The sequence below is a fragment of the Vipera ursinii genome, assembly GCF_947247035.1.
Source record: "Vipera ursinii genome assembly, chromosome: 3".
Lineage (NCBI taxonomy): Eukaryota > Metazoa > Chordata > Lepidosauria > Squamata > Viperidae > Vipera > Vipera ursinii.
Window position 1 is genome coordinate 119,175,016 of NC_139516.1, and position 23,459 is coordinate 119,198,474.

The 23,459-nt window shown below is 43.7% G+C and overlaps 1 protein-coding gene across 1 annotated transcript in view; it reads right to left on the reverse strand.

Moving 5' to 3' along the window:
• ZMAT2 (zinc finger matrin-type 2) overlaps positions 1–22,433 on the reverse strand; it is a 64,766-nt gene extending 42,333 nt beyond the window's left edge. The window contains exons 1-2 of the mRNA XM_083358536.1: positions 22,305–22,433; positions 22,081–22,189 (exon numbers count right to left, since the gene is read on the reverse strand). Coding sequence (XP_083214662.1) covers positions 22,081–22,098 — 18 coding nt within the window. The 5' untranslated portion in view covers positions 22,099–22,189; positions 22,305–22,433. The remainder of the gene's footprint in view (positions 1–22,080; positions 22,190–22,304) is intronic.
• Positions 22,434–23,459: the final 1,026 nt, after the last annotated feature.

Genomic DNA, 23,459 nt, shown 5'->3' on the forward strand with positions numbered 1-23,459 from the left:
TTAGATAGTGCCCAATGTTCAAGTCTGTATCTTCTGTATCTTAAGCCTATCTTCTGGAGCGTTGGCTATTCCTGCCAACTTTATGTAGTGACTTCTGGTGTCCTAGACATAGAGAATAATTCAAACTTTTCTGTGACAGCCCCTCAAGTAATGGAAGACAGTTACCATGCCCCCCAATCCTTCTCTTCGATAGGCTAGTCATTCCTAGCTCCCTCGACCATTTATCATGAATTAGCCCCCAGACCCTTTATCAACTTTGTTCTTCTTCTGTGCACTTTCCAGAGTCTCCATTTGGGGGGGGGGGTATCGTAGTGATGAGAACTGGATATACTGTGTTTCCCTGAAAATAAGACCTGGTCTTATTTTATTTTTTTTGCCTCCAAAAGAGGCATTAGATTTTATTTTCGGGGGATGTCTTATTTTTCTCCATTGTGTTGCCTCGTGGCAGCAGCACCAGCCTCATCCAGCAGGAGCCAGCATGGCTGTTGCCAGCCCACTTCTTCTGTGGCTGCTCGTGTGTCGCTTCCAGCTTCCATTTCGCTGGCAGAGGCCTTCAGAAAAGGCCTCTGCAGCTGAGAACGGAACCCCAAGTTAATGAGTAGTCACAAAAGAAGTGGAACGGTAGCCACACAGGCTCCTGCTGGACTAGTGACTGTCGGTGCTACCGCCGCGAGGCGAGGCAAGTGTTGGGGTGTGGGAGGCCTGGCTACACGGGTCCTGAGGTAAGCGGGTGTGGGGCCCGTGGGGCAGCTCCACCCCTTCCCCCACTTGCCTCGCCTCACCTCATGGCAGTGGCACTGCGAACAACCAAACAGAATGGGCAGGCGGGCAGCTGCGCAGGTTCTTAACTAGGGCTTATTTTGGGGGTAGGGCTTATACTAGGCACATGTGTAAAAATCAGGCTAGGGTTTATTTTTGGGATAGGTCTTATGTTTGGGGAAATACGATAGTATTCCAAATGTGGTCTCACCAGCACTATGTGAAGTGGTACTATCACTTCTTGTTGTCTTGATGCTAGCCCTCTGTTGATGCATTCTAGGATTCTGGCTGTTTTCGCAGCTGCAACACACTGATGGCTAATACTTAAGTGGTGGTCCACTACGAAATCTAGAACCCTCAACAGTTACTGCTGTTGAGCTAGGTACTGCCCATTTTATACCTGCGCAATTGGTTTTTTCTGTCTAAATGCAGGACCTTACTTTTCCCATCACTGAACTGCATCTTGTTGGATGGGGCCCAATGCTCAATTTTGTCAAGATCCTTTTGGATCTTGAACCTATCTTCTATAGTGTTAGCTATTCTCCTGAGCTCAGTGTTATCTGCAAATTTGATGAGTTCCCCTTCTATTCTCTTGTCTAGATCACTTGTGAAAATATTGAAGAGTAATGGGCCCAAGACTGAACTTTGTGGCACCCCACTGCATGCTTTCCTCTATGCAGATGTAGTTCCATTAAGGCAGGGGTGTCAAACTCAATTTCATTGAGGGCCGCATCAGCATTGCGGTTGCCCTCATGGGGCCGGGTAGGTATGGCCAGGGTGGGCGTGGCCTACTGGGTGGGCGTGGCTACAGTGCATATGGCCTACTGGGTGGGCGTGGCCAGCTCTACATCGTTCGCATCAAGGGTGCCTATGGGGGCCTGGGCAGGAGTGGGACAGATCTGAGGGTCTCTGGCAGAAGGAGGGTCTCTGGGCCAGGGCCAAGGCAGTGGGGGCCGTTCCCTCACTGTTTCCAGGATGGATTCGCAGGCCACATGAAACCACTTCGCGGGCCAGATCCGGACCCCGGGCCTTGTGTTTGACATGTCTGCATTAAGGACTACCTACTGAATGCAGTTGGTTAGCCAACCGAGAATCCATCTGGTGGCAGTATTGTCTATCCCATATTATTGTATCTTACTATGAAGTAGATTGTGGTCTACTTTGTCAATGTCTTGCTGAAGTCTAAGTATATTATGTCCACAGCATTTTGCTTGTCCACTAATTTAGTTACTATATCAAAAATGGCAATACAGTTTGTCTGGTGTGATCTGTTTTTAACAGATCCATGTTGGCTTCTAGTAATTACCTTGTTTCTTTCTAGATGCTCATAAATCCTTTGCTTGATTATCTTAGTCAAGATTTTATCAGTTACATGACCGCCGTCCTACTGTTTCATTCAATTCAAGGCTCAAATGTTAAAAAGCAGCACACTACTTTCTAAACCTTGTAACAGAGACAGCACCATCAGTTCATGGTAAAAAGGCACTATTTTTTTATAAAATAACAGAGCTGGGTGCTTTTGCTTACCTAGCACATGGATCAATTATTCTGTTCAGTATGTAAAAATTTAACTACTGTTTGTTGCACCCCATGTTCTTTTGAGTCTGCTGTTTGTGTACCAGACAGTGAAGAATGAGCTGGGATCAAGTTACCCTTTGGCAAACTATCCCCCCCTCTGAAAATCCATCCTTCTGGCAGTTCATCTAAACCAGAGGTCCCCAATCATTTGGGCAGCAGGGACCGGTTCCATGGAGAGAGGATTTTCCGTGGACTGGAGGGCGTGTGGTTTTGTGTGCTGCCTGCATCCCACAAATGGGGCTTTGTTTGTTTATGCAGCCCAGTTGCTGGCATGCTGTGGCCCGGTACCGGTCCACGGACTGGGGGTTGGGGACCCCTGATCTAAATAACTCAGAGCTTCTGATCAGATGAGCACTGATGGTTAGAGATGATATGGGTAATTCATTTATTATTTTAATATTAATCATAAGGAAGAGAAATAGCTTGAAGATTTCTTATACTTTGTTCATTTGCTTTGAAAAATATTAATTCCTATTATTAGTCAAATTATGTCATCGACCTAGAGCATGAGAAGAAAAAAGGCTTTAATTTTAAATTAAGTTTTACAGCTACAAATTGTTACTAAGCCTGAGCCTAAGGGATAGTTAGAATAACACATCAAATTTACAATTAGTCAAGCATTTCTACACAAGCATTTTAAAGTCAAAGCTCTGCTTGTTATTTTTCCACTATCATAGCTTTGCTTCCAGGATTTCAGTAGGAGTTTAGAAATCTCAGTAAATTGTTTTTTGTTTTTTTTAATCCCATTTATATCCCGCCCTTCTCCGAAGACTCAGGGCGGCTTACAATTTAAGCACAAACCAATGTGCTTAGCAATAGCCCTCATTCTATGTATATGCCTGCTTATTAGGGCTTTCAGCCCCCCCAAGCGGCATTATTACGAAGTCAGCTTATTGCCCCCAACAATCTGGGTCCTCATTTTACCTACCTCGGAAGGATGGAAGGCTGAGTCAACCTTAAGCCTGGTGGGACTCCAACCTGCACTAATTGCAGGCAGCTGGTGTTACTTAAGGAGGCATTAGCCCACTGCTCCACCAAGTTTTTTCTCCTACAACCTACCATAGCTCAGCAATATATTTCCATGCGTCAGTTTCTATTCTGGATCCCTTAGCCCAGTTACACTCAGAAAGCAGTTATGAAGAGACTTGATAAAGCAGCAACTGATTTCAAATACCCCATTTACTTTGGGCTTTTTTTGGGGGGGGGGAGGGTGCCTTTGAATCAGTGTTGACTCCTAGGAACTCCCTGGACTAATCCTTGCAGTTTCTTGGCAAGATTTTTCAGAAGCGCTTTGCCACTGTCTCCTTCCTAAGTCTGTGAGAAGTGAGTACTAACCCAAGTCACCCAGCTGGGTTTGTGCCCAAGTCAGGACAAGAACCCATAGTCTCTTCGTTTCTAACCTGATGCTTTAACCATTACACCACACTAGTTCTCACTTTTGTTTTATCAATTGATAAACTTTAGTTCTTTCTTTAAACGTTCTTTAGTTTCTACACCAGACATGTCAAACTCGCGGCGTCATGTGACGTCGCGCAACGTATCAGGATGGTTTTCCCATTGCCGGCAACGGGGTGGGCGCAGCTTCCAGATGACTCATCTGGCCCGCGGGCCAGCAGTTTGACAACCCTGTTCTACACTAAAGACATTATACACAAAATGCCTAAAAACGGTACAGGTTTACAACCATTCATTTAGTGGTTATTACATGTTTCTTATTGTTATTTTTCCCTCTCAAAGATTTCAGTTTGTTTTCCAACTGAATTGTACATCTTATATGTTCTGTTAAAAGTGGAAAATCTGAACTGAAATCTTGGTCTAATTTTTTTACATTTCCAAAATCTGGCCTTTTAACAGAGGTGTATAGACTTTTTAGATCCCTGTATACGGCCTTGGTTTCTTGCTCTGGTCTATCTTGTTGGGCTGACATCAATTTTGCAAACCACAAGGTGCTTCCTCGAGTTATTTTCTTCAACTGGAGTTCAAGCCCTGCTTATCGGAATGCTGCCACGGTAGCAGCTCCTCCTTTCGTCCTTCAAAGTCATTGCCTATCCATCTGTGGCATCTCAAATTATCTGGACTAACATTAAATGGCATTTTGAGAGTTACAGGTTTATGGAGGTTTAGGGATATACAAAAGCAGAGTTGTTTTTATATAGCAAATAATCAGCTCTCAACCATACATACTTGGAATTGTACTACAGTATTTTGATTTGTTCTGGTTTCTATATTTTAGATGTATTTTGTTATAACTTGATTACAATAGCTTTTTATCATTATCAGTTCAATAAGTTTGATCATTACTAAACAAAGTATCTTGTAGTTGATCATGGTATCACAAGGATGTTTGTATTTATGTGAACTGACTCCAACTGTGACAGATTGACATTAAGGAGTCACCAGCAAGATGACACACCGCAGCCAAACCATAACACACCACACAGCCAAGCACCACGCAAAACCTAATCCTACCATACACAAAAGGGATGTCAGAAATGACAGCCAGAATTCTCCAACCCCTAGGAATAACAACAGCCCACAAACCCCCAGCCACACTCCACCAGGAATTATCCAGAACCAAAGACACGATATAGAAGGATGAAAGAAACAATGTGATCTACAGCAGGGCTTTTCAACCGGTGGTACGGGTACCACCTGTGGTACATTGGCACCTAGCAGGTGGTACGCGACCATCCTAGAAAAGTGGTAGCGGGGGAGGGGAATGAGCTGAACCGGTGGCAGCACCGCACAAACCTGAGCGAGAGATGGATGGAGCTGCAGGGCTGAGCGGAAGCGCCAGGATCAGCGCCAGGCTCCAGCAGGAGCTCGGCGCTGATCCTGGAGCTTCTGCTGAGCCCAGAAGAAGCACCAGTCAGCTGGAATGTTGCAGCATCTCCAGGGTCTTGTGATTTACATTCAGATGCTTGGCAACTGATTCACATTTATGACGGTCACAGTGTCCCAGGGTCATGTGAGGTGACCAAAACCTGCTGCAACCACACAGCAGATGGGGGGAATAAAAACCAAACACCCCACCCCTGCTGCCAATCTTCAACAGAAATGCTCGCAACAATGAAATCCTCGGACAGGAGGAAGAACACCGCCGGGCAGGCAGGCAGGTGTCTTGCTCGGCTATGGCTTGGGGGGCACTTTTTTCAGTGCCATTGTAACTTCAAACATTGTAACTTCAAACAGTCACTAAGCGAACTGCTGTAAGTCAAGGACTACCTATACCAGGGATAGGCAACCTCGGCTCTTTTATGACTCATGGATTTCAATTCTGGGAGTTGAAGTCCATGAGTCATAAAAGAGCCGAGGTTGCCTACCCCTGACCTATACCATCACTTTTTTCCTTTTTTTTGTCATCTAGTTTTTGACACCTTGCTAGGTGAGTGGTGGTACTTGGATGTTGCCATATCCTAAAAGTGGTACAATGGGTGAAAAGGTTGAAAAGCCCTGACCTACAAAATCAACTGTAACCATTGCAACCAATTCTACATGGGAAAAACATCATGTCAGCTGAAAACCAGGATCTACGAACACCGGTTGGCAGTCAAACGCCATGACCCCAAATCATTAATCTCTACCCACACTGACACCAAACAGCACCAGATTTATTGGAGCAACACAGGAATCATCGACCACGCTACCGCCCGCCATGCTTGTGAGTTCATCGAAGCCTAGCACTCCACAAGCAATTCCATCAACAGGCACATCAACCAAAACCAGCCTACGAATCTCTCCGAAACCAAATCAAACGCACAGCCAACCAACCAATCTACGCAAGCCCCCCCACCAGCATTTGACCTCCCAATGACCATAACCTGATGTAACCTCCCTATTGCAAGACCCATCGCAAGATTATCACAGATGACTCACACCTGACCCATCACAAGACCTCACTTGACACACCCACACCTCAAGCTATTATAAACAGAAAAACACTGACAATGACATCCCCTAAACTCTGCTGAAGATATTACCTAGCCTGGTAATGAAATTTTCGGAAACCAACCCACAAGCTTGGAGAACGAACCTTCACCCTCATCCTACGCCCGAGCTACAGATATTTGCCACTATTTCAAAGATTATTTCTGTTTGATGGGACTTGTTTTTGTGTTCTGGAGTTAGTGCTAGCGTTTGTAAGAGTCCTGTGAGAAACAGGCATGGTATCAGTTAATCTGCACTCACATTTATGCAAATGTAACCTGGCAGTTATTCTGCTAGAATGGTAATAGTTTCATCAGACACTTCCGTAGGGATATACATCAATCAAGTGGGCCAAACGGATATAAATCACACACACACACACACACACACACACACACACACACACACACACACACACACGTATATACTTGCAGGCCTTTTGTGGTAAGTAAAGTAGTACCATATATTGCAGGATCCAATCTGGGTTGGTCACCACAAGCAGAGGTTTTGTGTTTCGAGCTTTTGGACTTGTGCTGGAGCAGGGAACTTCAGGGAACTTCTCTCTAGCAGAGTGTGTGCTGTTCTGTGTGTGGTATTTATAGTGCCTGTTGTATGTGGCTTTTAAGATGTTGATTGGGGTGTGTTGATGGCTGGCTTTTAAGTCATTAACTGTCCTTGTGCAGCCCAGCCCTCGCTTTCTAAGTACTTGATAGACTGGTGGTAAATCAGCACTCCTGTTGACCGAGAAGGGACCTGTTTTTCCCAGGCCTTCAATCTCTTCCTGGCTGGTTTTGTGCCTTCTCGTCCAACAATCTTAGTAGCTGCAAAATTGAATGTGTGTCCTTGTTCATTGCAGAGTGAGGCTATCAATGAGTCCGAGTCTCTTCGTCTGACCGCTCACTTGTATTCTTACACTCTGGTGGTTAGCTTCCTTCCCATCTGTCCTATATAGTCACAGGGGCAATACATGCAGGGGACAAAACAGCCAGGGAAATGATTGAAGTCTGTGAAACAAGCCCCTCATCAGTCAACAGGAATGCTGATTTACCACCAGCCTATCAAGTACTTAGAAGGTGAGGGCAAGGCAGCACAAGCAAACGCCAGCTTAGGACATAAAACCTAGCCATCAACACACCCCAATCAACATCTAAAAAACCACTTACAATGGGCACTATAAATACCCCACACAGAACAGTACACAATCTGCTAGAGAGAGGTTCCCTGAAGATGGGCTCAAGTACAAGTCAAAAAGCTTGGAAGACAAAATCTCTGGTTCCAATGACTGACCCAGATTGGATCCTGCAACGTTATTCTGGGACGTGTATGTTTGCCTTCATTCGTGAGTACCATATATATTGTTCTACTAAAGTTAAATTGTACATTTTACTATGGAGCTGCACGATACACCAAAAATATGGATAGTCCTTCACTTACAGCCACTCATTTAGTGACTGTTACAATAGCATTTTAAAAAGTGACTTATGACTTGCTTTTCACACTTACAATCATTGCAGCATCCCCAGGGTCACATGATCAAAATTCAGATGCTTGGCAACTGGCACGTATTTGTGAAGGTGCAAGTGTCTTGGGGTCATGTGATCACCTTTTGAAACCTTCTGATAAGCAAAGTCAATGAAGAAGCCAAATTCAGTTTACAACCATGTTACTAACTTAACTTCAGTGATTCACTTACCATGTTTCCCTGAAAATAAGACCCAGTCTTATTACCATTATTTTTTGCCTCCAAAGGAGGCACCAGGTCTTATTTTCAGGGGGTGTCTTTTTCCATTCACCTCGCAGTAGCGGCACCAACAGCCCCACTCAGCCGGCCCACTTTTTCTGCAGCCAAAGGAGCAGCTTCATTTTGCAGCTGAGAATGGAGCTCCGGCCTGCATTTCACAGTAGGGAGGCCTTTCCAGAAGGCCTCTGCAGCTGAGAACCGAGCTACGATTAAAACTATAGCTCAGTTCTCGACTGCAGAGGCCTTCCGGAAGGGCCTCTGACTGTGAAATGCAGGCTGGGAGACGCTGCAGAAGTGGACCAGCAAGGAGAGGCAGGTGTCAATTCATGGAAGGCCTGGTAATGGGTGCGGGGCCCATGGGGCAGCTTCACCCCACCCCCACCCCCGCCCTGGCTTGATTTTTAGGCATGCGCCTCGCCCCAAAACTAGGGCTTATTTTTGGGGTAGGGCTTATATTAGACCCACCCTCCCCAAAAAATCAAGCAAAGTCTTATTTTTGGGGAAACATGGTAACTGTAGCAAGAAAGGTCATAAAATGGTGCAAAACTCAGTTAACAATTGTCTTGCTTAGCAATGGGAATTTTGGATTCAATTGTGATCACAAGTCAAGGACTGCCTGTAAGATGTGTTGATTGCCAAATGGAAAACTCTTATATCAGATCCCATAATCCAAATAGTTCTGAGAAGAGAGTAGGTATCTAAGAGCCTCCAAAAAATAACACTTTTTCAGAAACTGGGCACATTTTTTAACATTTTAACATGATAAAATAGTTGAGTGAGGGGAGAATGCAGACTATTCATAAATGTTATGTCTCAAAGCATCAACATTTTCATATTTTCTTTTTCACAATTATATTAGCCCTAATAATAAGCAGGCATATACATAGAATGAAGGCTACTGCTAAGTTTGTAAAGCCGCCCTGAGTCTTCGGAGAAGGGCGGGATATAAATGGAATTAAAATAAAATAAAATAAATAAAAATTATTGAGTGCACAGAAATGAAAGTTTCAAGTGAAAAGAATGTACTCAAATCAAAGCTTCCTCCTATTTTTATACTGCCAAAAACCTAAAACTGAACCCAGTGCAAATTCTGCCAAAAAGAGCCCCAAACAGCTTAAAACCTTGTTTCATTTATTTCTGGGGCATGTTAAGCAGTTTCAAGCCTGTCATACCTAAATCACTGCTTATTTTTTTCCAGGAAGAATAATAAAGATGATTTACAAGGCAAAAATTAATAAGGTGGCAAGGAGGGTATTTTCCAGATTGAACTACACTGAACAATACTATAATAAATCAAAGTTTCCCATGCCTGAGAGAAGGCAATTTACTAGCTGCTTCACTTTTCTCCTAAATAATAAAAAGAAGCTGTAGTCTTTTGAAGGACTTTCAGCTGCATTCATAAACTAAGCAGGTAGAAAGGAATTAAATTCAACCACTCTCACTTGCCTAGCTTGTAATTTCAAAAAAACTTTTCCAATGAAATCAAAAGACAGGTTTGTTTGAAATCACAACAGCATTTCATGGTAGGCTTAGCAGCCACAGCCATACAACAATAATACAGAAATGGTTTACCAATTCCTGCTTCTAGATGTGATTTTGGAGGTTGTTGCCTAGCTAGGCTGCCCTCCCTCACACATACACAGGTCTGCATGTCTGTCCTCCATGAAGCAAATCAATCAATAAAAAAATACTAAAACAAAACAAAAAACCCCACCATGTATTTTACAGACTATTAAAAATATTTTTTTAAAAGTCAGGTTAGTATAGAAGTTGAAGTGTTGGGCTAGAAAACAGTTCAACAAGAATACTTATCTATCATTAGGCCCAGAAACTACTTGGGCAACCTTGAAATAATCACTTTCTTTCAATCTCTCTATCTTAGGGGTGTCAAACTCAATTTCATTGAGGGCCGCATCAGCATTGCGGTTGCCCTCAGGGGGCCGGCCAGGGTGGGCATGGCTTACTGGGTGGGCGTGGCTAGAGTGCGTATGGCCTACTGGGTGGGCATGGCCAGCTCTACATCGTTCGCATCAAGGGTGCCTATGGGGGCCTGGGCAGGAGTGGGACAGATCTGAGGGTCTCTGGCAGAAGGAGGGTCTCTGGGCCAGGGCCAAGGCAGTGGGGGCTGTTCCCTCACTGTTTCCAGGATGGCTTCGTGGGCCACATGAAACCACCTCACGGGCCGGATCCGGCCTCCGGGCCTTGTGTTTGACATGTCTGCTCTATCTCATAGGATTGTTTTTATGGAGAAAACAGCATAATGTACATTGGCTTGAGTTACATAAAATAAAGGCAGAATATATATCTAATGAATGGCTATCAATAAAATCACAGAAAATGCACTGGTAAGATAAAAATACATTAATATAACCATGGAAGAAGAGTGAAAGAGGGAAGTGAGATGAAAGGAAGATAGAAAGACTACTGCAACTCTTTACAAATGCTACTATAAAATAACCCCCAAAAAATTTGTAAAGAAAGAATACATTCAAAAACAAACTCCACTGAAACTTGAGGGACAAGTACCAGGTACTGAAAAAATATTGACGGAACCATTTACAATGGCAAAAAAAAGAGGCAGCTCTAGGTCAACAAATATGGGACGCTCTGTGAATGATTGGACAATATCAGTGTGTTGTATCTATACTAAAGAAGGGTGATAGTAAATACTTTACAAAGTGGAGACACGTTGAAACATGTTTATACCAATTTCAGGCTCAGCCAATTCTGTTCATATTTATTTACTCATATTAGAGTTGGAAAGGGATTTTTTTTCTCCTTAAATCCAAGCTGAATTATCACTGGGGGGGGGAAATGTATTGGGAATTCAATCCTGACCAGCTCAAGGTTGACTCAACCTTCCACCCTTCCAAGGTCAGTAAAAGGAGGATCCAGATTGTTTGGGGGGGGGAGGAATATGCTGACCCTGTTAACTGCTTAGAGAGGGCTGTAAAGCGCTTTGAAGTGGTATATAAGTCTTATTGTTATTACAGCTTTTTATTGCTGTACGCCACCTGGTGTCACTGTCAATTGGGCGGCCGTATGAACTTATTTAATAAACAAACATCTGCTTGGTAATTTGTAGGAGGAGAACTGTGTTAGTCAATAATGGTGGGGGGGGGGGAAATCAGGAGTATGGTATCACCAATTTTACTTAAAAAACTAAGTATTTGTAAGTTTTACAGCTCACTTTATCAGATGCATAGAGTGGGCAGTCTGAGGAAGGACTGGTGCAGGAAATCAAATTACACTATCCCTGACAGATAACTATCTACCCTCTTCCTGAGGTTATTACGCAAATTCGAAACTAAGTCTCAGGAGTAGAACTGAGGAAATTGGATATGTGTTTGCCTTTACCAAAAAAGAGGGGTAATAGAAGAGCACTTAAGTGCATGAAGAAGTATCACAACTTGCTGTCTATACAGGTAGACCTTGCTAAACAACTGCTCTGTTTAGTGACCATTCTTGAGTTACTGAAAAGTAACTTTTATGGCAAGTCCATCACACCATCCCTGTGGTCCCATGAACAAGACTCAAGCATTTTGCAAACAACAGGCATTTACAACTGTTCCAGTGTCCCACGGCCATGTAATCACCATTTGTGCACTTCGCAGTTGATTTCTGAAAAAGCAGAGTCAATGGAAAAGCTGGCAGTAAAATTGTAAGTTCTGATGCCTTGCTTAACAACTGGATCGAAATGAGGTAATAAGTCCATCAGTCACGTGTCTTGCTTAATGGTTGTGTTGCTTAGCAAAGGAGCTGGTGGTCCCAATTGTGCTTACAGAGCTATCTGTATCCCATAACGGAAGGATAGAGAACAATTTTTATTTTATTTTTATTTTAATTCCATTTATATCCCGCCCTTCTCCGAAGACTCAGGGCGGCTTACAAGCTTAGCAGCAATGCCTTTGAAGTTGCAGGAAGAGCGATTCTAGTCATTATTAGCCCAAAGGTGCTTTTTCAACCATGACCTGAATGACTGAGAATCTCCACAGACATTTAGTCATTATTAAAAACTTCCAAATAAAAACTTGATTACAGCACTAAGTAGGAATGAATTCTCCTTCGCTGGATGTATTCAACCAGAAACAGCATAGCCTTCTCTTAGAACAGGGCTTTTCAACCAGTGATACAGGTACCACCTGTGGTACCTTGGCACCTGGCAGGTGGTATGCGACCATCCTAGAAAAGTGGTAGCGGGGGATGGGAATGAGCTGAACCGGTGGCTGCACTGCACAAGCCTGAGCAAGAGATGGCTGGAGCTGCAGGGCTGTCAGGGCTCAGCGGAGGCACCAGGATCAGTGCTTCCTCGGGGCTGTCAGGGCTCAGCAGAAGTGCCAGGATCAGCGCCAGACTCCCGATCAGCGGGAATGTTGCAGCATCTCCAGAGTCTTGTGATTTACATTCAAATGCTTGGCAACTGATTCATATTTACGACAGTGACAGTGTCCCAGGGTCATGTGAAGTGACCAAAACCTGCTGCAACCACAGAGCAGACGGGGGGGGGGGGGATAAAAACCAAACACCCCCCCACCCCAATCCTCAACAGAAATGTTCACAACAATGAAAACCTCGGACAGGAGGAAGAACACCGCCAGGCGGGCAGGCAGGTGTCTTGCTCGGCTGTGGCTTGGGGGGCACTTTTTTCTGTGCCACTGTAACTTCGAATAGTCACTAAGCGAACTGTTGTAAATCGAGGACTACCTGTACTTCATCACTTTTTCCCTTTTTTTGTTCAAGTTTTTGACACCTCGCTAGGCAACTGGTGGTACACGGATGTTGCCATATGCTAAAAGTGGTACAATAGGTGAAAAGATTGAAAAGCCCTGTCTTAGAATTTTTTTAATTTGAAGCCCTATGAACTGTAATAATTTTAATTTGAAGCCCTATGAACTGTACTTAGCCAGAGGACATTTTTTGTATTCACTACTTCCCTTTCACCAAGCACTCAAGCAGCACGTTCACTCTTCCATCTCACTTCTACATTAACATCTATTGTGCACCCAGGAACTCAGGTACTATATAACTTGCATCTTATCCCAATTCTCTGTATTGGCCAGGAGGAAAAATAAATCCATGATCAGTATGATCAATCAGCCTGCTTTCAAAGTTTTCATCACTAGTGTGGTCAAAAGTTATGATTTTCAGCTCTGCTGAAATCACATACCTTTCTAGCTCCAGAGTAGAAACACAGGCAACAGATAAAATTTATTATGGAATATATCACTTGCCATCTGTTGATCACAAGACACTGAAATCTTGCTGGACTGATTAGTGGCAGCTTTACTTTGGTCTTTTCAAGAATTTTGTCACTCCAAATAAGTGAAGGCTTTAAGAGTATTAATTATTTTGTATCAGTGAATTACGAAATCAGATAAAAATGGAAGATCTTTTAAATTAAAGTTTGCTTTAAATTATTTTTTAAAAAATTAAATGAATTTTAACATTTTATTATTATTTAGCAAAATAAGCAGCATATACATTTGACAAATAAACATATTTTATATTACTTTTATAAAGGATCTCAAGTGATAGTTATCCAGTTATGGTTGAACACATAAATTATTACTTTAGTCATACTCCATCATCATGCCTATTAACCACAAGAGATAAGAGGAACTATGATATATATTTATTTGATGAATGTATGTAGCTGCCAATCTCACATACAGGACTCTGAGCAGCATACATAGTTAAAAACAGGAAATTATAAAACCAAATAACAAAAATAATTAAAAATCATTACAAATAATCTGTGGGCTAACACACTCTTTATTTCCTTAGCAATACAGCCACTTTGATGATGATACCACTCTAATGGCAGAAAGTGAAGAAGAACTTAAGAGCCTCTTGTGGCGGGTGAAGAAGGAGAGTGCAAAAGTTGGGTTGAAACTTAACATTAAGAAAACCAAGATCATGGCATCCGGCCCTCTCAATTCCTGGCAAATAGATGGGGAAGAAATGGAGGTAGTGACAGATTTTATTTTCCCGGGCTCCAAGATCACTGCAGATGGGGACTGTAGCCAAGAAATTAAAAGATGCTTGCTCCTCGGGAGGAAAGCCATGGCAAATCTAGACAGCACACTAAAAAGCAGAGACATCACCCTGCCAACAAAAGTGCGTATAGTCAAGGCTATGGTCTTCCCAGTTGCAATGTATGGCAGTGAAAGTTGGACCATAAGAAAGGCTAAGCACCAAACAATTGAGGCCTTTGAACTATGGTGCTGGAGAAGACTCCTGCGAGTCCCTCGGACTGCAAGGCGATCAAACAGGTCAGTCCTAGAGGAGATCAATCCCGACTGCTCTTTAGAAGGCCAGATCCTGAAGCTAAAACTCAAATACTTTGGCTACCTAATGAGAAGGAAGGACTCACTGGAGAAGAGCCTAATGCTGGGAAAGATCGAGGGCAATAGAAGAAGGGGACGACAGAGAATGAGGTGGCTGGATGGAGTCACTGAAGCAGTAGGCGTGAGCTTAAATGGACTCCAGAAGATGGTAGAGGACAGGAAGGCCTGGAGGAACGTTGTCCATAGGGTCGCAATGGGTCGGACACGACTTCGCAGCTAACAACAACAGCCACTTTTCAGGCTTCATATGCATGTTTTTAATTTATTTATTAAATTTATATGCCATCCATTTCACTATCCAAAGTTACATTATCCCCAGGTCAGATAACAAAAATAACAAAGCCAGGTTTTCAGGCTCTTCCAGAAAACCAGCAAAGTTGAGGCCAATCTAACCTCAGAGGGAATGATGCTCCAAAAGATGGGCATTGCATCAGAAAAGGCTCTCCTGGGATCTCATCAGATGCCATTCCCCTGTGGATAGGAGTTGCAATATGCCCTTCCTGCAAGATCTGTTGGGATGGGTGTTATCTGTTTGGGAAGAGGCAATCCCTCAAATAATCCAGTCCCATGCTATGTAGAACTTTATCGGTCACATTATCAGTACGTTCAATTGAACCCAGTAGCAAACTGGTAATCAATGCAGCTCATGGAGGAGTGATGTAATATGTTCTGATTTAAGTGGGTACATATACAGTACCATACTGAAAGGTTCCCAGTCGCATCCAAATCTAAGGTGAGGTGCTCATCTCCATTTCTTGGCCAAGGCAGCCAGCATCCTCTGAAGACATTTTCCACGGTCATATGGCCAGCATGTGTATATGCCAAAGGCGATGGGAATGCTGCTACTTTCCCACTGAAGTACTACCGATTAATATACTCGCATTTGCAATGGTTTTGAACTGCTAGGTGGGCAGGAGCTAGGGCAGGAATGGAAGCTCACCCTATCATGCAGCACTCAGGTCTGGAAGCTGGACTGCCAGTTTTCCAGCTGACAAGCTCAGTGTCTTTAACCACTGAGCCATCATATCCCCTTAGAGCAGTGTTTTTCAACCACTGTTCCGCGGCACACTAGTGTGCCGCGAGATGTTGCCTGGTGTGCCGTGGGAAAAATTGAAAAAACACTGACCTAGGAGACAGCGGTGGGAGGAGGAGGAGGAGGAGGAGGAGGAACAGCCGCGGGCGGAGCGGCACTGCAAGACTCTCTGGCGGGGAGCGCTGGGCACCGGAGCCTTGGCTAAACTGACGGCCCTACTTCGCTGGAAGCAAAAGCCCGGGAAAAGAAGTGGGCTCGACCTCTCTAGGCACCAGGGCTCCACGGCAGCGTAGCTCCGCCCCCTTCTCTGGCTTCGGAGGGTCTCTTGCTGAAGAGAGAGAAGCTGGGGAGAGGCGACCAGCTCGCTTATTGGAAGAGGACGGACGGGCGGCCAGCCCGGCTTGCCTGAGCTGTCGCGTGGTTGGTTGCCTGCAACGTTCGAAAAAGCTCTTCTTCCCCAGCACGCGCCGCTTACTCCTTACTCCCCGCGCGGCTGAGGATGCGAGACTCTCGCCTGGTCGGCTGCCTGGCTCCGCTTTCTTTGCTCGCCGCGACCCCTCGCCCCAGCCCGAAATAGAGGGATCTGACCACTTCGCTCTTGGAGGCTTCGCTTGCGTCTGAAAAATTACATGGCTGATTTTTTTTTAACCTGTCCTTTTGATACGTTGCATAAAAAAATGTCCTTTGGACCAAAGCAATTAAAAACCTTTGGGGTTCCCCCCCTCTGTAGTGAAGTGCTTTTGATGGTAAAGGTGAGAAAGAAAGAAAAAGGAAGGGAAAAAAGGAGAAAGGGGGAAGGGGAAAAGGGAGGGAGAAAGAAAAAAAGGAGAATAGAAAAGAAAGAGAGAGAGGGAGGGAGGAAGGAAGGAAGGAAAAAAAGCAGGAAGAAAAATTAAAAAGAAATGCAAGTAGCTTCCAGTTTCCACAACAAGTAGAAAGCAAGAAATTGAGAGAGGGAGGGAAAGAAAGTGGGAGAGAGAAAGGCAAGAAAGAAAGGAAGGAAGATAGAAAGAAAGAAAGAGAAAAGAAAGAGAGAAAAAAAGAAAGAGAAAAGAAAGAAAGAAAGAAAGAAAGAAAGAAAGAAAGAAAGAAAAATAAATAAATGAAGGAGAAAAATGCAGAAAGAAAAATTAAAAAGAAATGCAAGTAGCTTCCAATTTCCACAACAAGTAGAAAGCAAGAAATTGAGAGAGGAAGGGAAAGAAAGTGAGAGAGAGAAAGGAAGGAAGGAAGATAAAGAAAGAAAAGAGAGGGAGGGAAGAGAGGGAAGGAAGGAAGAAAGAAAAGAAGAGAAAAAAGAAAATACAGAAAGATAAATTAAAAAGAAATGCAAGCTTTCCTTTTCCTTCACAGCAAAAACAAACAAACAAAAGCCCCAAAATAAAATAAAATAAAATAAATAGGCTAATAATAATAATAATAATAATAATAATAAGAAGAAGAAGAAGAAGAAGAAGAAGAAGAAGAACAAGAAGAAGAAGTAGAAGAAGAAGAAGAAGAAGTTGGAAGGGACCTTGGAGGTCATCTAGTCCAACCCCTTGAGAACACAGGCCATCCTCGACTTACGACCGTTCGTGTAGCGACCGTGGGGAGGTCCAACGTTGTGGAAAACGGTGGAGTGCCTCGTGATTTTTTTCATGAAACAAGTGTGCCTTTGCCCAAAGAAGGTTGAAAAACACTGCCTTAGAGTACTATACTAAGGTAAAGGTAAAGGTTCCCCCACACATGCGTGCTAGTTGTTTCTGACTCTAGGGGCCGGTGCTCATCTCCGTTTCAAAGCCGAAGAGCCAGCGCTTGTCCGAGGACGTCTCCGTGGTCATGGGGCCGGCATGACTGGATGCCAAAGGGGCACGCAACGCTGTTACCTTCCCACCGGAGTGGTCCCTATTTTTCTACTTGCATTTTTACATGCTTTCGAACTGCTAGGTTGGCAGAAGCTGGGATGAGTAACAGGCGCTCACTCTGTTACGCGGCACTCGGGATTTGACATGCCAAACTGTCAACCTTCTGATCAACAAGCTCAGCGTCCTAACCCACTGAGCCACCACGTCCCTAGAGTACTATACTAGGGTGGCTCAAATCCTTGAAAGAATTGCTTCCCAAAGTGTAGAAGCATGCACACAGCAATTTTTTTTCATCAATGGAGCAGGTAGTAGTTGTTCTAGGATCATGCGGCTACTTCATAAATAGCTCTTGGCTGTCCACATATGCATGTACATGCAGGGCCATTAGGCTTACCAATGCGTAAGAAAGACACATCTGCCTCTAGAAATTGAGTACTTTCTCAACAGGTAAGTTATGGTTTTGTTTAACTAAAAACAGGTTTCCAAATTTCTTAGCATTTTTTTGTCTTCTCATTCTACAATATCCTTTTTGAGATAAAATGAGCAGAGCAGCACACAATGGTCCTATTCATGTTATTTTCCACTCTTTTTGCTACTGCACATAGATTGATGATAATGTAGTTCTAAGATGGCAGCGCCTGGATCGGCTGTGGCTGCATTGGCTCTCAAAGGTGAAACGTTTTGGGAGGGATATAAGGAATATAGGCCACATGATCAGGAAGGTTCTAATGTGTTTGAACAACGTGGTGGAACCAAGGTAACATACGACCGACAATCTTTGCTGGCATGGCAAATTTCTAGCTGTTTCGGAACTGTTGGTGAGACCGTTAGAAGTCATTGGCGCTGTTTGAAATTGTTCTGCTGGCAGCAAGATCTGACTGCTGGCCCAGTGACGGATTCAACTGCTAATCAGGGCTGTTTCCAGAGAAGGAGAGGTCCTGGGGCTTCTGGAGCAAAGGAACTGGATGAGGCTGTCGGTAGGCCCAGAGGAAGAGAGAGGCTTTTGGAACAGTTGGTGGTGGCAGCAGCATGCTCCAGGGTGAAAGAAGCAAGGCCTCTTTAAGGAAAAGGTGGAAGAGACAGGATCAGAAAAAGGAAAGGTAAGATTGTCATGCAGGAATACAAGCTAATTTGAGGGCTAATCCACATGGAGCTCTCTTTCCATCTGTCCTGTTTGCCATCGTTCGCTCCCTAGAGACTAAAATGGATCTGAAACTTGAGCTGACCACAAACAAAGAGTGTACATCATAGGTGGTGACCCTTTGAGAGCTGTATGAAACAAAATTTCATTTTGATGTATGCCGATTGATGTACATTCAAAGTGACAATAAAGTTGTTGTTGTTAATATCAACCTTGCTGTCAAGAAAAATCAAGCTTTTAATAATGAATGCCACACCAAGTGCACTAATCAAACAGCTGGTAAGCTAATAGGGAACTCAGGCACCACACAGGTTATGTAGAAAGTAAACACAGGGTCAGTCAAAAAGGACTCGTGTCTATACACTAACACACAGAGTACGAGCAATAAACAGGGTGAATTAGAAATTCAAGTAAATGAGGGCAGATATGATATTGTTGCCATTACGGAACTTGGTGGGATGAAACCCACAAATGGAACATAAACCTAGAGGTGGAGTTGCATTATATAAAAGGAATAACTACATCTCTACAGAAATAGAGCACCACAATGATGAAAATGCATTTGGCTCAATATAAAAGGGAGGGGGGGAATGACATTGTCATAGGCGTATACTATAAGCACTCAACAAGAGGAAATAGATGAACTTTTCGCTAATCAGTTAAGTAAGGTATGTAGGAAGCACATCACCATAGTACCAATGGGGACTTTAACTACCCTGACATCAATTGGGAGACAAACTCTGCATCAAGTGCAAGATCAGATAGGTTCCTGACCAACATGGCAGACAACTTTGTCTCCCAAAAAGTAGAAAAAGGAACTAGGGGATCAGCAATATTGGACTTAATTCTCACTAACAGAGATAAAATAATAGAAGGTGTTGAACTAACAGGAACCTTGGGGAGGAGTGATCATGCAGTATTGGAATTCAACATCAGGAAAGCACAAGCAAAACATAGTTAAGCTAGAGTCTTGGACTTAAGAGAGCTAATTTCAATAAACCTAGAGAGAACTTGGAAGGATTCTATGGATGAGAATCCTCAAGGGGAAAACAACAGGTTGGGAAATTTTGAAAAGTGAGATTATAAAAAAGCCAGTCTAGGACAATAATAATGAAGAAAAAAAAATAACAGCTCTCAAAAGAAACCAACATGGCTGCATAAAGAACTCTATGATAAATTGAAAGACAAAAAGGACAAGTATAAAAAGTGGAAAGAGGGGCACATAGCTTAAGGCAGAATATCAGCAAATAGCCCGAACCTGCAAAGATGAAGTTGTGAACTTTAAAATGACCATGGTTGCAGCCATCTTTTCCTTCTCATTCTTAGCTGCCCCATAGCACAGAGGGAGGGGTTGTGCAAGGGGTTGTGCTAGACCAGGGGTAGGCAACCTTGGTTCTTTTATGACTCGTGGACTTCAACTCCCAGAATTCCTGAGCCAGCACAGGGCTCTGTTTTTGGCCCAGTGCTCTTCAACATCTTCATCAATGATTTGGATGAGGGGATAGATGGGGAACTCATCAAATTTGCGGACAACACCAAGCTGGCAGGAATAGCCAACACTCCAGAAGATAGGCTTAAGATACAGAAGGATCTTGACAGAGTTGAACATTGGGCACTATGTATCAAAGTGAAATTCAATGGTGAAAAAGGTTCTATATTTAGGCAAGAAAAAACAAATACACCAGTACAGTATAGATGGTACCTTCGCTCAATAGTAGGAACTGTGAGAGGGATCTTGGAGTCCTAGCGGACAATTGCTTAAATATGAGCCAGCAGTGAGCTGCAGCTGCCAAAAAATGCATTAGACTGCATTAACAGAGGAATAGAATCAAGATCACGTGAAGTGTTAATACCACTTTATAATGCCTTGGTAAGGCCACATTTGGAATACTGCATCCAGTTTTGGTCACCATGATATAAAAGTGTTGAGACTCTAGAAAGAGTGCAGAGAAGAGTAACAAAGATGATCAGGGAGAGGCTAAAAGATATAAGAACAATTGCTGGAATTGGATATGTGTAGTTTAATGAAAAGGACTACGGGTGACATGATAGCAGTGTTCCAGTATCTCAGGGATTGCCACAAAGAAGAGGGAGTCAAGTTATTCTCCAAAGCGCCTGAAGGCAGGACAAGAAGCAATGGATGGAAACTAATCAAAGAGAGAAGCAACCTAGAACTAAAAAGAAATTTCCTGACAGTTAGAACAATTAACCAGTAGAACAACTGGCCTCCAGAAATTGTGAATGCTCCAACACTGGAAATTTTTAAGAAGAGATTATTCTATTCTGTTCTGTATTTCTGTGGCTTCATACTATATAAATCCAGCTCCTGTGATCTGTAAACCATCGTTTCTTATTTAATACAATATGCCAACTCTATACAACTTTAAACAAGGGACGTGGTGGCTCAGTGGGTTAGGATGCTGAGCTTGTCGACCAGATGGTCGGGCAGTTTAGCAGGTTGAATCCCGAGTGCTGCGTAACAGAGTGAGCGCCTGTTACTCGTCCCAGCTTCTGCCAACCTAGCAGTTCGAAAGCATGTAAAAATGTAAGTAGAAAAATAGGGACCACTACGGTGGGAAGGTAACAGCGTTCTGTGTGCCTTTGGTGTCTAGTCATGCCGGCCACATGACCATGGAGACGTCTTCGGACAAATGCTGGCTCTTCAGCTTTGAAACGGAGATGAGCACCGGCCCCTAGAGTCGGAAACGACTAGCATGCATGTGCGGGGGAACCTTTACCTTTACCTATACAACTTTAAAAGTAGTCCTCGATTTACAACCACAATTGTGCTGCTAAGTGAAACACTTGTTGAGTTTTGCCCCAGTTTACAACCTTTATTGCCACAGTTGCTAAGTGAACCACTGCACTTAAGTTAATAACATGGTTGTTAAGTGAATGTGATTTCCCCATTGACTTTGCTTGTCAGAAGGTTGCAAAAGGTGATCACATGACCCAAAGACATGGCAACCATGATAAATAAGAGTCAGTTTCCAAGCCTCCAAATTTTGATCATGTGACCCTGGGGGTGCTGCAACGGTTGTGTGAAAAACAGTCCTAAAGTGAACCCACTATGTGGCTAATGTCATACTTGAAATCAACAGGAAAGTAGCTGAAAATAAAATCGCCAATGATCTTACATAAACCTGTGGACCCTACTTTTCTCCCACTCACATAGTTAAAAGTGATATCCCATGAGATTCATAACCAATGAAATTAAGTTATTTGCGCAAATCACTTAAAATTAAAGAATTCACCACCTTTAGATTCTGTGGAAGATGGGAGTTAGGATCCAAGAGGTAGTATGCAACCATGAAGTCTGCATACCAGAGGAGCAAACCTTTTATAGCCTCCTTCTTCAACGAGGGCACCTATCGCCTTATCGTTTTATCCTGGGAGCTTCCCGATTTCCGTTCGTGAGGCCACCGTGTCACCCAAAATGCTGGTGTGACTATGGTCAAGCCCACAGAGGCTCCTCGGGGGTCCCAGCTACAGACACGCATGTCAGAGAGAACACAGCCGAACCTATCAAGAGTTGAAGTCGGACCTTTTCTTACGGCCCTGAAAAACAGGAGGCGCTCCAGATCTCCGCCGATGAAATTATGCGGAGGTCCTTACCGACTCTCCATTACGATTCTCACTCAGCATATGAGCTAGAACAGAAACCGTGTTTCTCCTTCGTCGTGGGAACAAAACACAAATCTATCACCTACCCCGCTGCTCGACGCCATCTTGCCTCCGAAGAGTCCGGAAAGCCGGGAAAACGACGCGCGCCCTCGCAGCGCTCGGGAAGGGCAGGCTCCGCGGCGTCGGAAGGTCTTCCTGGCCGTAAAGGCACCCCGGAAAGTGGAGAGGAGGGTTAGGTGGGCCTCGGCCCTTTTTTTCAAAGCGGCCAGAAGCACACACACACACACACCCTCCTCCTCACCGTAGCTACCTTTCTGCTGGTCAGATGCTCCCACGTCTGAACCTGGAGGCTGAAGAAACGCGCGCTACGCGGTTTGCTTTTACTTTATGCTTTCGGCGTAGTTGCAAACTGTAGTTGCAAACCTTTAAACAAAGGTGTGTTTGTCCACGTGTTCGTGGCACGTGTCATTTCCTTAGCCGTAGAACAAACCGAGGGCTTAAAATAAACAGAAAAGCGTGTCAGAAGACCGAAGCAGGGTGGGCGAAATGGTTAATTTACTGCAGTGTTTCTCAACTTTGGTGGTTTAAAGATAGACAGAAAGACTTCAACTCCCAGAATTCCCCAGGCAGCAAACTGTCTTGAGGCATTCTGGGAGTTGAAGTCCACCTATCTTGACTTTTCCAAGGTTGAGGAACACTGGTTTTTCGTTTTAAATCTGTGACCGAAAAAGTGAAAGCGATTTACTTCCGGTGAGGAATGTGCTGTTTTATGAAGTTCTGCCATTCTCTGACCTAAGCTTTTTTCTTCGAGAGAGGGAGTTTCTGATTTAGAAAATTTTCTTTGAACAATTCGTGGGAATTTTAGAGGACGATGATAAGGAAATTCTTACTTAGAACTTTTATCTGCGCAGCCCTTTGTCGTTTTGTGAAACGGCGGTTTAACTTTTCAAAAATTGCATTTGGGCGTTAATAGCCATTCTTGTCTCGCTCGATTCCTTAATCTGATTAACATTACACAATGTTTGTGAAAGTCGGCTGGTGCAGGAGTGAGCAGTCCTTTTGTATTGGCACTGCTTGCAACAAGGAAGTGATGCGAAGTTCGTGGGATTTAGCGCGCTCTTGGGCAGGGATGGGATCTTTCTTGGTGGGGGGTATTTTCAATGGATCTTTTTCTTCCTGTTTCTGAAGTGTGTTTCCTGCTTCAAAATGGCGGAAAATCCTGCCCTTCATTTTTACCAAGAGAGGGTGTGTGGGCTGTGCAAGAAGCTAGGGACTTTAGGTTACTCATCCCTTTAGTATTGGCAGTAGGAGTGATGCAGTTATACCAGACCTAAACTGTACTGTGCCATAAAGTTTACTGTGTGATCCTTATGCCAATCATATCTTGACCTAATCCTTCTAATAGATTTGGGAGATCCAAATGGAATGAATCCCTATTCGGTATACCTGTTAAGCTCTATAGTGG